Here is a 16,646-nt window from a genome sequence, read left to right on the forward strand (position 1 = left end):
ATCAGTAGCCTTAACTTCCACTTGTCTCAATCCTACCTACAATCTAGTATAATTGCTCCCAGGTCTTTTTCGATACATTTACGAATGCGTGTATATGGTTTTCATAGATTTTTAAACTCAAAGAGTACCCATCTATATAACATTCTTTTGCAATTTGCTTTTACTAACAATGCTTTAAGTGTATAATACTGGTAACACAGTGCAGCAATGAAATGGGTATATAATTTTTGTGATTTAAACTTTTAAAAATAATTTGCCTGGAGATAATTCTGGTTTTCATTTTTCTCCCTGATTCATATTTTCACTTACTTTGAATAAAATAGTCAATGCTAATAAATATCTTGAACATGTTGCATTTTCTCCCTCAACTTGACTCGATAAATTATAAAACTATGTTTATTAAATATTTTCTTACTAAAGTAAGACAACTTATATTAAAAGTTATCTTAAAATGATATTAAAAAATGATATTAAAAAAGACATTTAAAATGAAACCCTAGTGGACATTTAATTTCCAAATATGTACGGTTTTTAAAGTATCTTTGATATTAATTTCTCATTTTGACATTAGTTTCTCATTTACATGCTTTCTTCTCTGCAATCACCCTCTGTGTTTTTTCAGTCTTCTAACTTTATTGAGGCTTTCAGTGGCTAAGTCAAAGACCTCTCTTGGTAAATGTCATACTGCACTTGAAAACATGTGGGTTCTTTCAAATATCTTTTGATACTGATTTCTAACATAATTCCACAGTGATAAAAGAACAGACTCTGTATGACTTCAATACCTTTAGACCATGAAATTCTTGCCCCTTGTTTTATGTCCCTGCATATGTTCCAGTGTCTCCTAGTTTATAGTCTATGGGAACTTGAATAGAATTTGTATCCTACTGTTGTGTGAAAATTGTATAAATATTAATTGCACTAAATTGGTGCAGAGTGCTTTTCAGGTCTACTATATCCTTCTACTTCTCTGTATTTTCATTCTATAAATTTTTGAGAGTTTGATATTGAAACCCCAACTAAAACTCTTAATTATCTACTTAAAAAATTGTAATAGATAGTGGAACTATATGTAACTTAGTTCTGTGTCTTCCAAGTCTCCTATAAATGTGATGTCATACTTTCATAACTGAAAAAAAAATAAAAACACCAAGAAAAATTTTAAAGATAAAACGAAGCCCTGGAGAAGATTTTGGAGTGTACATTGTCAACTCGCCTGTCAGCCGAGCCCTACGTACTCAGCGTACACTGTCGGCTCACTTACAAAGCCCTGGAGAAGATTTTGGAGCACACACTGTCAGCTAACCCATCAGCCGAGCCCTACGTACTCACTTTTCACTTGCTGCTCGGGGGCTTTGATGTGTGTCACCATGCCTGGCATGTTCACGCTGTTCCTGTGCAGGTACTTCAGGAAGACGTCCGCATTCCTCCTGGCAAGCGTGCAAGCCTAAGGAACAAAGCAGAGGAACGTGTTTACGGGGTTCACCCAGACATGTCTTCGGTGTACACCACTGACGGGGGCACGCGGCTCTATTGTACATATAAAGCGTCCATCCGGCCAATTTGCAGTCTGGAGAATACATAGGCTGAATCCCATTGCAATCAAAAAAAACAACAACAAAATCTCAGTCTTGGAACCCTTGCTGCGATGAAACCAGCTGCTATGTTGAAAGCTGCCCTGTGGCGAGGTCCAGGTGGCCAGGGACTAGGGTGACCACTGGGCTGCAGCCAGAGAGGAAGGGAAGCCTTTCTTCCCAAATTAGCCTTAAGGTGACTGCGTCCCTGGCCAATACCTTGATCGCAGCCCTGGGAGAAACTCGATAGAGTCGGAGGGCCGGGCTAAACCGTGCTGGGCATTCTGCAGAGGGCAGACAGTGCGTATTTTCAGCTCTCGAGTCATGCCGGCTCCGTGTCTCTGCTGTACCTACTCAGCCTGCCCACTGGAGACGGAGGCAGCCACAGATGACCCTTCAATCAGTGGGAGTAAATGCACTTAGCCGTCAGGTCTTAGCCTGTAACTCTTTGGTTTAGCCACTTAACTGCACGGTGGTTTTTTATACGGGTTTACTGCAGTAACAGACAACTGACAGCACGTGTTTAGAAGTCAAGTAAGTAATTTCATTAATATGTTGAAGTTTTATTTAATAGAAGAGCGATAAATATAAATCAAAATGGTTCAGAGGGGAAAAAAATCCCTTAATTATATTAGAAAGGGAAACATCTTGCCCATTGCCCAGCCCAGATTTGGAGTCAATCTTTTCCTGAAGGAGCTCCGTGTCCCTCCTGTAAGTGAACCGTACTGAGAGCCCACAACCTGGGCGTGAGGGATGCTCGTCATCAATGGGCTAGGCACTGTTCCGAGGCCTTGTCAGGGGCTGCGGTACCTTTTTTTATGAGAAAAATACATCATGAGCCTCTACTGATCAGATTGAAATAAGCTGTCATGTCAAACAGCAAGGGAGCCATGAAGACCGCTAGGGTCATGTCAAAAGGACATCCGAGCCAGCCTGACTGGAAGGGGCTCTGACTAGCAGGACAAGTTTAGGATATGAAAAGATAAACGCCTGATTAAAATGAGAGACTGAAACACACCAAATGTTGAAATCCACGATGATGCTAAAGGGACAAACTGATCATATGCAGACGTTGCCAGGGCAACAGCTCATTATTCTGAAAATCATCATCAGAGGGAAACAGTCACGCATAAACCCCATGTTATTTGGCCAAACTCTATTTTAGTGTAACCAAATAGCTGAGGAGGGAATAATTCCATCTAACCAAGACAGAAGGAACAGTAAGACTACCACCCTGGGGCAACTCCTAATGAAGTGATACCACCGCTGGCCGCTAACCCCAGTGGATGAAAGGCTGATGGGGAGTACAGAAGGGATGCTACAGGCTGATCGCGTCTGGGGCGCTGATAAACCTTCAGATCACAGAGACAGCAGGAGGAGACGGTGTGTGTCCTGAGGCAATGCCATGGGAAATACACAGCGTCACCCATCGGGTGCCCTAAGCACACCCCACACACTCACTCAACCAGAACCTGATCAAGGCCCTCAATCCAGCCAAGAGAAATGGAGCGAATCCCGGATGCTGTTAAGTGACCCACGGGATGCAATCACCAGACTCGGGATGAGGGAAACTCCACAGTATGAATAATTCATTTCTTTACTTAATACATGCTAATAAAAGGGAGGATAGGTTTAGGCTAAGATTTAAGAGACATACCAATCAAATCAATGCATGGACCTTGTCTGGATTTTGATTAAGACCAGGAATAGAAGCAAATTCAAGGGACAACTGGGGAAATTTTAACACTGCTGGATTTTACATAAAATAAGAGTTACTGTTACTTTTTCAGATCCGAAAATGGTATTGTGGTTATAGAATGGTTTCAGAGGGACTCCCTAGTGGCTCAGATGATAAAGAATCTGCCAGCAATGCAGGAGACCTGGGTTCAATCCCTGTGTCGGGAAGATCCCCTGGAGTAGGAAATGGCCACCCACTCCAGTATTCTTGCCTGGAGAATTCCATGGACAGAGGAGCCTGGCAGACTACAGTACATGGGGTCACAAAAGAGCCAGACATGACTGAGCGACTAACACTTTCATACCTTCAATGGTTTTAGAAAGGAAGATTTTAAATGTTTAGACACACCTGGAAGTACTTATAAATAAACTGGTATAATACCTAGAATTTAAAATTATCCAGGAAAGATGGGCATATGCCCACATGTTGGTAATTGTTGAAGCTGGGTGAGAACTACACAGGGGTTCATTATCTATTCTCTCAATTTTTGTACACATTTTTAAACGTCTACAATAAAATGTTTAAAAATGTCCAACACGTCAAAGACATAATCCTAGATGAATGAAAGAATCTGACCCAGTCTGTGTGGATTTTTGTTCCTAAACTTAAACAGCAGCAACAAGCAGGGGTGGGGGCTTTCAGGTCCTATTTGAACAGTTGTAACTGAAGACCCCAGGAAGCTCCATTTTCCCACCTTGATTTGCTTAAAAGAAAATCTCTGTGGGAGAAGCTGTAACAAGTCAGATACTAGGTTTAAGAGTTTTCAAAGAGTTACAATTCGTTCTCTCAGACCAAACAATAACTCTAATAACTCTGTCAGCTCAGAGGATCACCTTCAAAATGAAACAGAAAATGATTAAATGTGACAGGAAATGGTGTCTGCGAGGTCAGGATGCTGGAGCTAGGAGGAAAACTAAACTCCTTCAGGCAACAATGGACAGTAAACATCACACCTATTTTCAACAGGCCTGAGTGGCCACCAGCAGAGCCCAGGGGGTCATTTTCGCAAGTGGAAGAAAGCATGTGGAAAACCGTTCCAAGTTAATGTAGCTAAACCTTTCGATCACTTTTTAAAATTTAACTGTTGCAAAGCACACCAGTGACTGGTGTGTGACTGTATATGAAAATAACAAGGCAGGCTTGAAAAGTGACTTACTTAAACCTTCTCAGAGTTAAGACTTCCAGCTGGGCCTGAATGGGATTAAATTTCTCTTGTAGCAAACACTTCCTGAATAAGTATTAGTAACTGGTCCTATGACCCCAAGGGGTGTTCCTGCTCTGTGCCCATTCTACACTGGGCTCACATGTGTTTCGAGACGGTCTTTGTTCCTAAAAAGGCTGAATTTCCAAAGGAAGATTATTTTGAGTTCTAAGCATTTTTGTTTCAGCAAATCAATTTCTGCATGTCTGTTCAGAATCACTTGGTATTGGGACTTCTACCCATTCTTTATACACAAAGATTTCTGTCTAGCTCTTTCTCTGTGAAAACTAGAAGGAGAGTGTAAATCACAACTGAAAAAAGAATTCAAGATCTCTGATCAGTTAACTTGCTGATGCAAAAGTGAAAAGTGATAGTCACTCAGTCATGTCTGACTCTTCGTGACCCCATGGACTGTAGCCTGCCGGGCTCCTCTGCCCATGGGATTCTCCAGGCAAGAGTACTGGTGTGGGTAGCCATTCTCTTCTCCAGGGGATCTTCCCAACCCAGGGATTGAACCCGAGGCTGCTACAGGGCCACCAGGGAAGCGGGGTCACCCCATCACTCCCTACAACCGGGGGTGTGTGGGGACGACGGCGTCCAGACACTCCCCAGGCTCAGGTGGAACCTCCTGGGTCTACAAACCCATCGGCGAGGCACTAGCACCCAGAAGGCCGGCTCCGTACCTTCAGGAACGCTTCCTTCTGTTCGAGGTGCTTGCTGATCATGGGGGTGACGTGGTCCGTCTCGGAGTTGGGGCCCAGCTTGTCGGCCCCTCCGCACCAGTCCTCTTCCCTCTTGTACTCCTGCTCCAGGCTCTCCAGGACGCTGCAGACCTGCGGCAGGACGGAGGCCGGGCTCAGAGGGGCCTCCTGGCAGGGGACAGGAGGGACGACCGGTCCTGGCCCGAGCACCAAGGCCATCGCCAGATGTGCAGATGCACGTGGGGTTTCCAGAACAAGGACAGATGAAAGGGCATTTTCCTGTGTCTCTCCTCCCTGCTTCAGGGCATATATTTAAATGAGAGGGAAAACGATGTCTCTCCTCAGATCCTTTCCAACCTGTTATTCCTTGATACCTAAAGAATAATAATCCTAATAATCCTAATAAGTGAAAATAATCCGAAATCTACGGGGCTGTTCTTCTCTGCTACGCTGGGACTTGACTGGTCTGGGAATGCCTGGTCAGGCAGGGGCTGAGTCACCCGAGGAAGTCGGGCCCGGGGGACGCGTGGGCAGGGGCACCCACCTGCTCCGAGGTCTTGTAGAAGGCCACGGACGCGTTCACCAGCTTCAGCCGGTCTTCCATCTTGAGCATGAGCTGCTGCCAGTGCGAGGCCACCTTCTCGGCGCAGTCCCGGATCATGTCCATGTCGTAGTGGTTGGCCTGCAGCATGGCCTCGGCCTTCTGCTGGACCTGCAGGGCGCTCTGGTGTGTCTTCTAAGGGGGAGGGGAGAGGGGGAGGCTCTTCAGTGGGGGTGGGGGTCACTCACTCACGGGGAAGGCTGCGGCTGCTTCAGTTCTGCTTGCTTTCATGGAAACAACAACTCCAGTTAACACGACTTCGTTAGGACACTCGGAAAAACACAGCCGACAGGTTAGCAAAAAGAAGTCCTTATGCCGACCCATGACTGTCTGTGTTTACCCAACGAAGGGTGAAATAAATGCCTTCGGAATTTTCCAGCATGGGTCTAGGCTGCGGAGTTTTCAACTTTTGAGAAACAGCAGGAAAAAACCCTCAGCGGCCAATATTCTAAAAAAAAAAAAAAAAGCTGCTGAAATGTTCCGAGTGTATTGTGTCTATTGATCCTTCTCATAAGAGCAGCCAGAGGCTAATGAGTGAGTGGAGAAAGAGGTGGCCTAAGTGAACATTCTATTTCACTTGGACCTTAAACTTTGGACTCAAGTCAGAGGTTTTCAAGAACTATTGATTAAAACAAGAGAGAAAGAGAGACACAGTTGAAAAAAGCCAACAATGAACCAACTGTGCTCTCTGGAGGTCCATGCCAGACAATGGATCTATGAAAATCCATTAGATTTATGAAAATAACAATGGATCTATGAAAACAACCCACGCCCAGCGCGTGCCCTGCTCTGTCAAGACTGGTTACACAGCAATGGGCTGTGCCTCTGAGACCACCAAAATGGACGAAACCTTGGCCAAGACCCCAGCTTGGGCTCCCTGGTGCCGAGGCGTTCCTGCCAGGGGCCTGCCACCCAAGGGACAGCAGGGGGTCGGCAAGAGCCACCCCTCGGCCTCCGGGACCCTTGCGGTGAGGTGGCCCTGGCGGCATGGACACATCCAACAGTTGCTGGACTACCTCCTCCTCCTGTGATACACTAACTGCAGGTTTGCAGACACAGCTGTCTTGGGTTCCGCGGTGCCCCACTCGGCTCCCAGGGTCGGGGCTGCGGGAGGGGCCCTAACGGGCTGGCCCTGAGGTTGGAGAGACCAGGCCTGGGTCCCTACCTCAATGGCGTGCTGGAACTGCTCATGCTCCCTCTGCAGCTGCTCCGCCTCCTGCAACGAGCTGGCCGTGATGAGCCCGGCGTTCAGCATGGACTCTCCGTTGCGGATCCAGCCCAGCACCTGGAACATGACACGGGGGACTCCCAGCAGCGGCCCCTCCCGGGGCGTCTGGGCGCGGTGTAGCAGTGACGTGGTCCGAGTGCTGGGCGGTCAAGCGGCTCCTGTTGGCTACGGAGCACTGACTTCCTTGTGACCCTACTGGCAACAGCCTGCTTCCTTTCCGTGGGACCTGAGCGTTAAGTGCTGCATTCTGAAATTAATTCTGGGGCCTCCCTCATGGCTCAGGGGTAAAGAATCTGCCTGCCAGTGTAGGAGACACATGGGTTTGAGCCCTGGTCCGGGAAGATCCCACAAGCCTTGGAGCAACTAAGCCCATGCACCACAATGACTGACCCTGTGCTCTAGAGCCTGGGGGCTGCAACTACTGAAGCCAGTGTGTCCGACAGCCTGTGCTCCACAACGAGACAAGCCACTGCAATGGGAAGCCTGCACCCCGCAACTAGAGAGTAGCCTCCACTCGTCACAGCTAGAGAAAAACCCAAGCAGCAAGGAAGAACCGGCACAACCAAAAATAAATAAAAAAATTTTACACACGCACACACACATAAAACCTTAATTTTAAAAAGTAAAAGTAAAATTAATTCTGTCATGTTTAGTTTCAAGTGAGAACCGAAAAAGGCTCAGCATCCAGGGGAGTGATCATTAGTTCATGGGTCAAAACAGATTGAGAATCACACAGAAGAAAACCTACTACTGCAAAGAATTTCCTGATAATAAAAAATATATGCATCTTTCACTCCTTTAAGGCCTCAGGGACATGCAGAATAAGCAAACTGCTTGATGAGGGAGCTCCCTGATCTCACTAACGTATCCTCCACGTTAGTGACAGTGCTGAGACAGCACAGGAACCAAAGGATGAACTCAGTTGTCTACCGACACTCAGAACCACACCACCAGTCTCAGCATCACGGAACCAGAAGTCAGTTATGACTGTGGAAGCCACAGGGATTGTGGAAGGTCATTCTGGACAGTTGCTTATGGCAGAAATTGTTGGTTACCTACCCAATACCTACTTTCCTCATCTCTTTTATTCAGAAAAATCCCAACTTGTGGAAAAGAGCTTAAGATAAAGCCACTTCTCAGCTACCATGACAGCTTGCTACAGGTATGATGTAACTTCAGCCACTGAGATCAAAGCTTCTGGGGCTTTGGGAACAGGAGCTTTGGGGAACATCTTTCCTTACTGATCCAGGTGCTGCCTCTTCCTTGTTATGCTTTCCCCTTCCTGATGCCTGGAACGTGGAGATGATGGCTGGGGCTACAACAGCCATTTGGCAGCCATTTGGCAACCATTAAGTCCCCTCTGATCAAAATTAACATGTGTTTTTCTGTGCATCTACCAGAACCCCAGGAATCCATACTTCCATGGTTTCCCTGCTCATGAGATAAAATGTCATGGACATGCTTAATACAGGCAGGCATGGAATCCCACAAGCACTGAGCTGAAAGCAATCTCTTCCAGACGCCCATTTTCATTTTGCCATGCTATCTGGGAGGTGAGTTGTGACAACACAAGAAGACCCCAGCCATACACAGCCTGTGGTTTGGGCCAGGTTGATAATAGCTTATTTGGGGATGGGAAAAAAAAATCATATATTTATTCAGCCCAGGAAGCACCACATTCAGAGTTTCAGGCAAGAGATTACCAATGACAAAACAAGCGAAGAGAAGGTGACTCGCAAGTGATTGAACTGCCGGGGGGCGAAGGCTTTTCTCCTGGAGTAACAGCACACGGTAGCCCGGGCACTGGCTGTTTTCAACTAGCTGTAGCTGCGTCAGGGGGTATGCTCTACCCTTACATCAGGACGGCTGTGTTCTGATCAGGGCCAACCTTCCCCAGCGCTCGCACGTCCAAGTCACCGGGAGGGCACTCGTGGGTCCCCGTGGGTCTGGCTCGAACCTCCAGCCGATCGTTTACCTGCTTGACTTCGGCCTGCAGGTGGCGCAGCTGCACACACTGCTCCAGGTGCTTCCTGTGCTGCTCGGCCGCGAGATCCAGTTCCTGCTGCTTCTCGTGCAGAAACTCCAGCAAGTCCTGGACCCGTGTGGCCATGTCCACATCTCTGTCGCAAAGCAGCTCCACGCCTGTGGACGTTGAAAGGATGTCTTGAGTTCAACCAGCACTTCAACGTGTTCTTAACGGGTGCATGAGGTACACGCTGCATCTGGAACCTGACCTACCTACCCAGCAGGGGCCAAGCCATGACTGGGAAGGGCGAAGCCAGCAGAGGGGGTTTACGTGCACCTCCGAGCAAGCGAGTGTGTCTCAGAGGATGAGTTTGATGGGGTCCAAAGCCAACTTTAAGGTACAGCTAATCAAACCAACGTGGCAGACCTGGGTTGGGAAGATTCCCTGGAGGAGGGCATGGCAACCCACTCCAGTATTCTTGCCTGGAGAATCCCCATGGACAGAGAAGCCCGGTGGGCTACAGTCCATGGGGTTGCAGAATCAGACACGACTGAGCGACTAAGCACAATCAAAGCCAACTCATTACCTATCTATCTGCCATTGCTCCTATACTGATATCCGGTCAAAGTGAGAAGTCCTTTATAAACAAGCGAACTTTGGCTTATTTTTGTTATCCACCGCATACCCATTCACTCTTGAGAAAGCACTGAATCTGACTTCTGTAACAGGAGTAACACAGCATGCTGTTGCTGCTAAATTTCTAACACTACAGTCCCCTCCACGGTTTTGAGCCTACAGTGACATCTGCTGGTAAAATGTAAACTAAGAAAAAAAACAAAGGACATTAAAATATTTTCTTGGCGTTTACTTTTCATTCACGGAGATACAACAATAAATCATTTGTAAAACGAAACTTCATGCCACTTGAAATAACATGAAAGAATATTAGGGGGAGGTACACTAGCCAGAATGTTAAATGTGACCATATCATGGGGGTGAGGGCTTCCCTGGTGGCTCAGATGGTAAAAAAACTGCCTGCAACGTAGGAGACCTGGGTTCAGTCCCTGGGTTGGGAAGATCCCCTGGAGAAGGGAATGGCTACCTACTCCAGCACTCTTGCCTGGAGAATCCATGGACAGAGAACCCTGGTGGGTTACAGTCCATAGGGTCGCAAAGAGTCAGACACGACTGAATGACTAACATGTTCACTTTCACGTGGGTGAAAGCAAGCACACATTTCCATTCAGAGAGCAGGTACGAAACCCGAATCCCAGGGTGAGTGGCCCGCAGAGCCGTCACCCTGAGAGGAGCCCCTGGCCGGCATGGCGCGGGCCGTGCTGCTCACCGGAGGCCTGCACCTCGTTGACGTACTGAAGCAGGTCCTGCCCTTGGTGGATGACGTCGAAGGTCAGGTTGTTCATGGTCAGGGCCTTGTCCGCGTGGTGCTGCAGGCGCTGCTCTGCGATCGTGAGGTCCTCCGTGTCGAAGTCATTCATCTGCTGAGAAAGCTCGTCGTTCCAAGACTCCAGGTCTGAGATGATCTGACAGGGGAAATTATCTGCTTAGGACCAAGACGTGAAGAATGAATACCTGCTGCAACACCTCTCCGGGCCAAGTCAGGGAGGAAGAGATGGATGACGCTGCGTCAGAGGGACACAGAAGCTCCTACCGGCCAAAGACGGGACAGCTAGACCCTAAAAAAGTGACCACAACTGAATCAAATACACTGACTATAAAGAAGCCCATTAATTCCCAGTGATGTTAGAAGAGAAAGAAAAGCTGAAATCCAAAAGCTCTTTGGTTCTGATTAAAAGGAACCAAGCTTTATCCTCAAAATTAGTTCTTAAAGGAGAAAACTAACTATTCAAGCACAAAATGATGAAGCAAAGTTCCTCTTTATGGTTAAATCTAGCTATTAAGTATAGAAATAATAAAATTAGAAAACTTCTAACAAAAAACCCTAGTAAAACACCTGTTCAGGTCAAGGTCATCAGTACCTAGTGGACTATCTGAGAGAGGCTGATGGGGCACCTCCTGGGATTGCAGACTAGCCGCAGCATCCCTGAAGAAGGGGGACCAGACAGGACACAAGCCATCTTGCGGAAGAGCCGAGCTGGGTCAGCTGTGGAGCTTTGGGAACCTAAAGGAACCCGAATCTGATTGGGGCTTTCCATCTACCTTCTTTGGAGAAGGAAATAGCAACCCACTCTACTAGTATTCTTGCCCAGAAAATCCCATGGACAGAGGAACCTGGTGTTGGTCCACGGGGTTGCAAGAGTCGGACACGACTTCGCGACTAAGCCACCACCACCATCCACCTTGTAAGGTTACAGACAATGCCAAGGAAAGAAACACGGTTAAACAGCCTAGTAGAAATCAAGTGAAAAAAGGCAAATGTGGGACTTGGTTCTTCTGATACTTGTTACTTCAACGAGTCATCACACAGAAAATAAGAGAAGGGCGGAGAGAGACAGTTCAGATGAAAACATTAACCACACAAGCAGGAGCAGACCCCATGTGCCTCTTCTCTGCGGCACTTGTAGAAATCTGAACAGAGGCTGAGTGTTAGCAGGTAACAAAGAAACACTCTTAAATTGGCATGGTGCTTGGGATGTGGTTATGTAAGAAAACAGCCTACTTTTTCGAGGTACTTACAAAGTCTTCAGGAGTGAAACACCACCAGCTAGTCGAGTTTTTCCTCTAAAACACCATAGCACAACCATATCAAAAGGAGGATACTTGGTAAGATGGGCAAATACATCGAATTTAGAGGACAGGCTCGTGGAAGGTCACTGTGCTAGTCTCGCTACTTTTATGCAGGCCTGAAAACTTACATGATGTACTTTTTAAAATAATGACCAAAATCATAAAATCCAGAAAAGAGGAAAAACCTTCTTGTGAACGAATATTATCTCTACATTTCCCATGGATCCTAATTTCTTTTATCCATAGGAGCTGTAGCAAAATGAATTTGAGAATGTGAGAGTTTACACAGAATCCAGCTGTGAGATGGGAAAGAATAAAAATCTTAAGGCTTCTCCAAATTCCTATTGCCCAAATCTCCCTGATTTCTTTTTTCATTACTGGGTCTGCATAATATATGTGTCCATTACATTAATTTATTAAATTATGTTCATTTATAAATTAATCCATTTATAATTATATCCACCTGTAAATTAATAATTTTAAATAATGCCAAGTTAGACATAAACCAAGAAGTCACAAGGAAAATACTTTTTAAAAGGAAAAAAAATTACCATAACTTTAACCTTGATCTCTATTCTAAGAGGAATTTTCTTTCTTAATGTTTGTTTGCTTTCTGACCCTGAGGGAGAAGAATTAGGTGTGGTGATGAGTTACAGACTCAGCCACAGTGCCTCACGCAGACAACGTCAGGCTCAGAAAACACTCATGAAATGGACAATAAACAAAGATCAATGTGCTAAAAGCAGCAGGATTCAAAAACAGTGAGCACAAGGAAACCTTGGCGACGGCCAGGATCAAGGAGCATCAGGAAAAATCCTGTCCCCACGTTTGGCATTATGGCTTCTTAATCACCACGCAAGCCAAGAAAAAAAACCTGTGGCAAACACAAAGCTCAAGAAGGTTCAAGGCTTTTTTGAACAGGGATTCTTTGAAGAAATAACTCAGATACCTTTTTTTTTTTTTTTAATGTATCCCTGAATTTTTAGGAGTCTTTTTCTTTCTAAATGTACAGAGAGTTATGACCGTTTTCTCTAACCGTCACAGGATGCTAGCATAAGGCTTTGGCTGTTTTTTTCTTATCAATGGAGCAGATTTTATTTGGACTATCTGGAGACTGAAATCCCAATATTCTAAGCCACAGGAAACCCTGCTTCACTTTTGGGAGATGGAAAGGCTATTTCAGTTGAAATACAAGCAATACAGGGGATTTTAAACACTGACCAGGTACCATGAATTTCTATCATGAAGATCATGCCATGCCTCCTATGGGCAGTCAGACAGGGCATTTTCCCAGACAAGAGAGGAAATCCCAGCAAAGCCTAACGTGCTCAGGTTTTCACATTTTCAGGATTATTCCAGAGAAACAGAAGGCTCTCAGGCTATGACATTTTAAAAGCTTTTAGACTCTCTTTTAGCTGGTCTGTGACTGAACTGTAGGCTTAACTTCTCAGCTTGGGAAAGCACTTATCCCTGGCTGAGCATGCTGGCTTTGTTCGAGGCCATGTGGAACTCTGTGGCTATCGTGGGCGGAAAAAATGCATGTTTTTGGTTCCTGATCTACATTTCAGGTTTTTGGTTTCTGATCCACTATGAACAAAATTAGTGGAGGTGACGGAATTCCAGCTGAGCTATTTCAAATCCTAAAAGATGAGGCTCTTAAAGTGCTGCACTCAATATGCCTGCAAATTTGGAAAACTCAACAGTGGCCACAGGACTGGAAAAGGTCAGTTTTCATTCCAATCCCAAAGAAGGGCAATGCCAAAGAAAGTTCAAACTATCATATAGTTGCACTCATCTCACACGCTAGGAAAATAATGCTCAAAATTCTCCAAGCTAGGCTTCAACAGTTCATGAACCGAGAACTTCCAGATGTACAAGTTGGATTTACAAAAGGCAGAGGAACCACAGATCAAATTGCCAACATCCACTGCTTCATAGAAAAATCAAGAGAATTCCAGAAAAATATCTACTTCTGCTTTACCGACTATGCTAAACCCTTTGACTGTGTGGATCACAACAAACTGTGGAAAATTCTTCAAGAGATGGGAATACCAGACTACCTGACCTGCCTCCTGAGAAATCTGTATGCAGGTGAAGAAGCAACAGGTAAAACTGGACATGGAACAACGGACTGGTTCCAAACTGGGAAAGGAGTACATCAAGGCTGTATAGTGTCATCCTGCTTATTTAACTTATATGCAGAATACATCATGCAAAATGCTGGGCTGGATGAAGCAAACACAAGCTGGAATCAAGATTGCAGGGAAAAATATAAATAACCTCAGATATGCAGATGACACCACCCTTAGGGCAGAAAGCAAAGAGGAACTATAGAGCCTCTTGAAGAAGGTGCAAGATAAGAGTGAAAATGCTGGCTTAACACTCAACATTCAAAAATCTAAGATCATGGCACCCAGTACCATCACTTCATGGCAAATGGATGTGGAAACAATGGAAATAGTGACAGACTTTATTTCCTTGGGCTCGAAAATCACTGCAGATAGTGTTCGCAGCCATGAAATTAAAAGACACTTGCTCCTTGGAAGAAAAGACAAACCTAGACAGCATATTAAAAAGCAGAGAAATTACTTTGCCAACAAAGGTCCGTATAGTTAAAGCTATGGTTTTTCCAGCAGTCATGTATGGATGTGAGAGTTGGACCATAAAGAAGGCTGAGCGCTGAAGAATTGATGCTTTTGAACTGTGGTGTTGGAGAAGACTCTTGAGAGTCCCTTGGACTGCAAAGAGATCAAATCAGTCAATATTAGAGGAAATCAATTCTGAATATTCAGTGGAAAGACTGATGCTGAAGCTCCAGTACTTTGGCCACCTGATGTTAAGAGCTGACTCATTAGATAAGACCCTGAGGCTGGGAAAGACTGAAGGCAGGAAGAGAAGTGGGCAACAGAGGATGAGATGGTTGGATGACATCACTGACTCAATGGACATGAGTTTGAGCAAGCTCCAGGAGATGATGAAGGACAGGGAAGTCTGGCGTGCTGCAGTCCATGGGGTCGCAAAGAGTAGGACATGACTGAGCAACTAAACAACTACATTTTAAAACAGGAGTTTCATGAAAGTAGAAACACAATCAAAATAAAATTTTCCCTTTTGCAGCAGCATTAATACAAACAAAGTCAACTTCTTTTTGTTTTTCAAATACCAAAATGTCCTGGAAGGAATACTTCAGATAGTACTTCTGATTGCGTCTTTGTATTCCGATTGAAACTATTTAATAAGCAACTAAGTTTACAGGAGTAATTTCTGCGAAATGGAGGTGAGAGAGGAGGGCAGCTACGCTGGCTCTTCTGTTCTTGCAGCACTGCTCCCTGACCCCGAGACCCCCCAGTGCTGTTCCCTGACCCCGAGACCCCCAGTGCTGTTCCCTGACCCCGAGACCCCCAATGCTGCTCCCCGACCCTGGCTGTCCCCTAACACTGCTTCCTGACCCTGACACCGCCCAATGCTGCTCCCTGACCTCGGCTGTTCCCTAACATTGCTCCCTGATCCTGAGACCCCCAGTGCTGCTCCCTGACTCTGACACCCCCCAATGTTGCTCCCTGACCCCGAGACCCCCAATGCTGCTCCCTGACCCTGAGACCCCCAATGCTGCTCCCTGACCCCAACACCCCCAATGCTGCTCCTTGACCCAGAGACCCCCAGTGCTGCTCCCTGACCCTGACACCCCCCAATGCTGCTCCCTGACCCCAACACCCCCAATGCTGTTCCCTGACCCCAACACCCCCAATGCTGCTCCCTGACCCAGAGACCCCCCAGTGCTGCTCCCTGACCCTGGCCATGGCTAGACTCGATGAGCTGAGGCCAGTGTGTCTCTTCTCTCCATGGCTCCATGTGGATGGGAAAGTCAAGACCAGCGCGCTTTAGCAGGTCCGACCAGGCCACATAGGCAGAGTTTAACTCCTTGTCATCATTGGTTAACAGTCAAGAAGGCCTTTCTTTAATGTAATAAAAAGGCTGATGGAAGTCAGACAAGCAGCCACGAAATGCCCCGTGAGAGGCCCACATACCACATTGCCACTTGGGGCTGGGCCGAGGGACCCAGGACCACTTCAGGTAGAGGGTCCGCTCAGCTAAGGGAGCCCTGCACCCCTCTGCCTTCAGCAGTACCTGGGGTCTGGGCCCCCCTGCCCTCCAGGCTCTGTTCTAAACACAGGTCACGTGACAAGAGAGCGCGCTCTGCAGACTCTGGCTGGCAGGCACGGGCCACCTGGGATGCCTGGAGGTACCTGGACAGGCAGCAGGTCCCGCCAGCAACTCATGAAGCCCTCTGGCTCCAAGAAGCCAGCCTCACCAGGGAGTTCTGGTTCCTTTCATCCTGTTCCACACACAGATGCAGCGTCACCCAGTGATACTGACTTTCTGCTTGTACTTCATCAAGTTCAAAAACATAAAGTCTTGCCAGGCAGAGAATTAAGAAACACTCTCTTTCTGATGAAGAAAAGAAACCTGTCCTTCTTTCTCCTAGTCACCTATAAAGTACAATAATCGATTTTTCGGTAAGAATTACAGGCAACCTCCTGGGACCTAAAACCCCATTACTGCAGGCTCAGGGAGCGCTGAGTCTCGGAGGGAGGGGAAGAGGACAGGGTGGGGAGGAGGACCAGCGCTGCCCTGCGCCTCTGCCTCCAGGAGGAGGGGACGGCCGCGCGGGGTTCGGTCCAGGGTGAACAGCCGAGGGCACAAAGGGCCCTGTCTGCAGAATCTGCCTGGGCTCCACCCTCACAGCTCGCTGGCTTTGCTCTCCTGCTGTGTGGGGTCTGCCCGCTGTCCACCTGCCTCCATCAGAGCCGAGCTCCCCCCGACTTCCGGGGGCCGAGCTGGGGAAGGCGCCACTCTGTCCCTCCTCATCTTCCTCCTGGTGCAGACGGAATCGGGGGCAGTGGGCTAGGACGTGCGGGTCCTGGATGGGG

General features: G+C 46.9%; 1 protein-coding gene across 1 annotated transcript in view; it reads right to left on the reverse strand.

Annotated features, from left to right (window-relative positions):
• The window catches only part of TRIO (trio Rho guanine nucleotide exchange factor), a 349,468-nt gene that overhangs the window by 127,988 nt on the left and 204,834 nt on the right, over positions 1-16,646 (reverse strand). Inside the window, exons 14-19 of the mRNA XM_081520842.1 lie at positions 10,355-10,550; positions 9,019-9,185; positions 6,981-7,100; positions 5,759-5,950; positions 5,197-5,346; positions 1,333-1,447 (exon numbers count right to left, since the gene is read on the reverse strand). Of these exons, the coding sequence (XP_081376968.1) occupies positions 1,333-1,447; positions 5,197-5,346; positions 5,759-5,950; positions 6,981-7,100; positions 9,019-9,185; positions 10,355-10,550 (940 nt within the window). The remainder of the gene's footprint in view (positions 1-1,332; positions 1,448-5,196; positions 5,347-5,758; positions 5,951-6,980; positions 7,101-9,018; positions 9,186-10,354; positions 10,551-16,646) is intronic.

The sequence above is a fragment of the Giraffa tippelskirchi genome, chromosome 8 (assembly GCF_054371585.1).
Source record: "Giraffa tippelskirchi isolate mGirTip1 chromosome 8, T2T-mGirTip1v1.2.pri, whole genome shotgun sequence".
NCBI classification, from domain to species: Eukaryota; Metazoa; Chordata; class Mammalia; order Artiodactyla; family Giraffidae; genus Giraffa; species Giraffa tippelskirchi.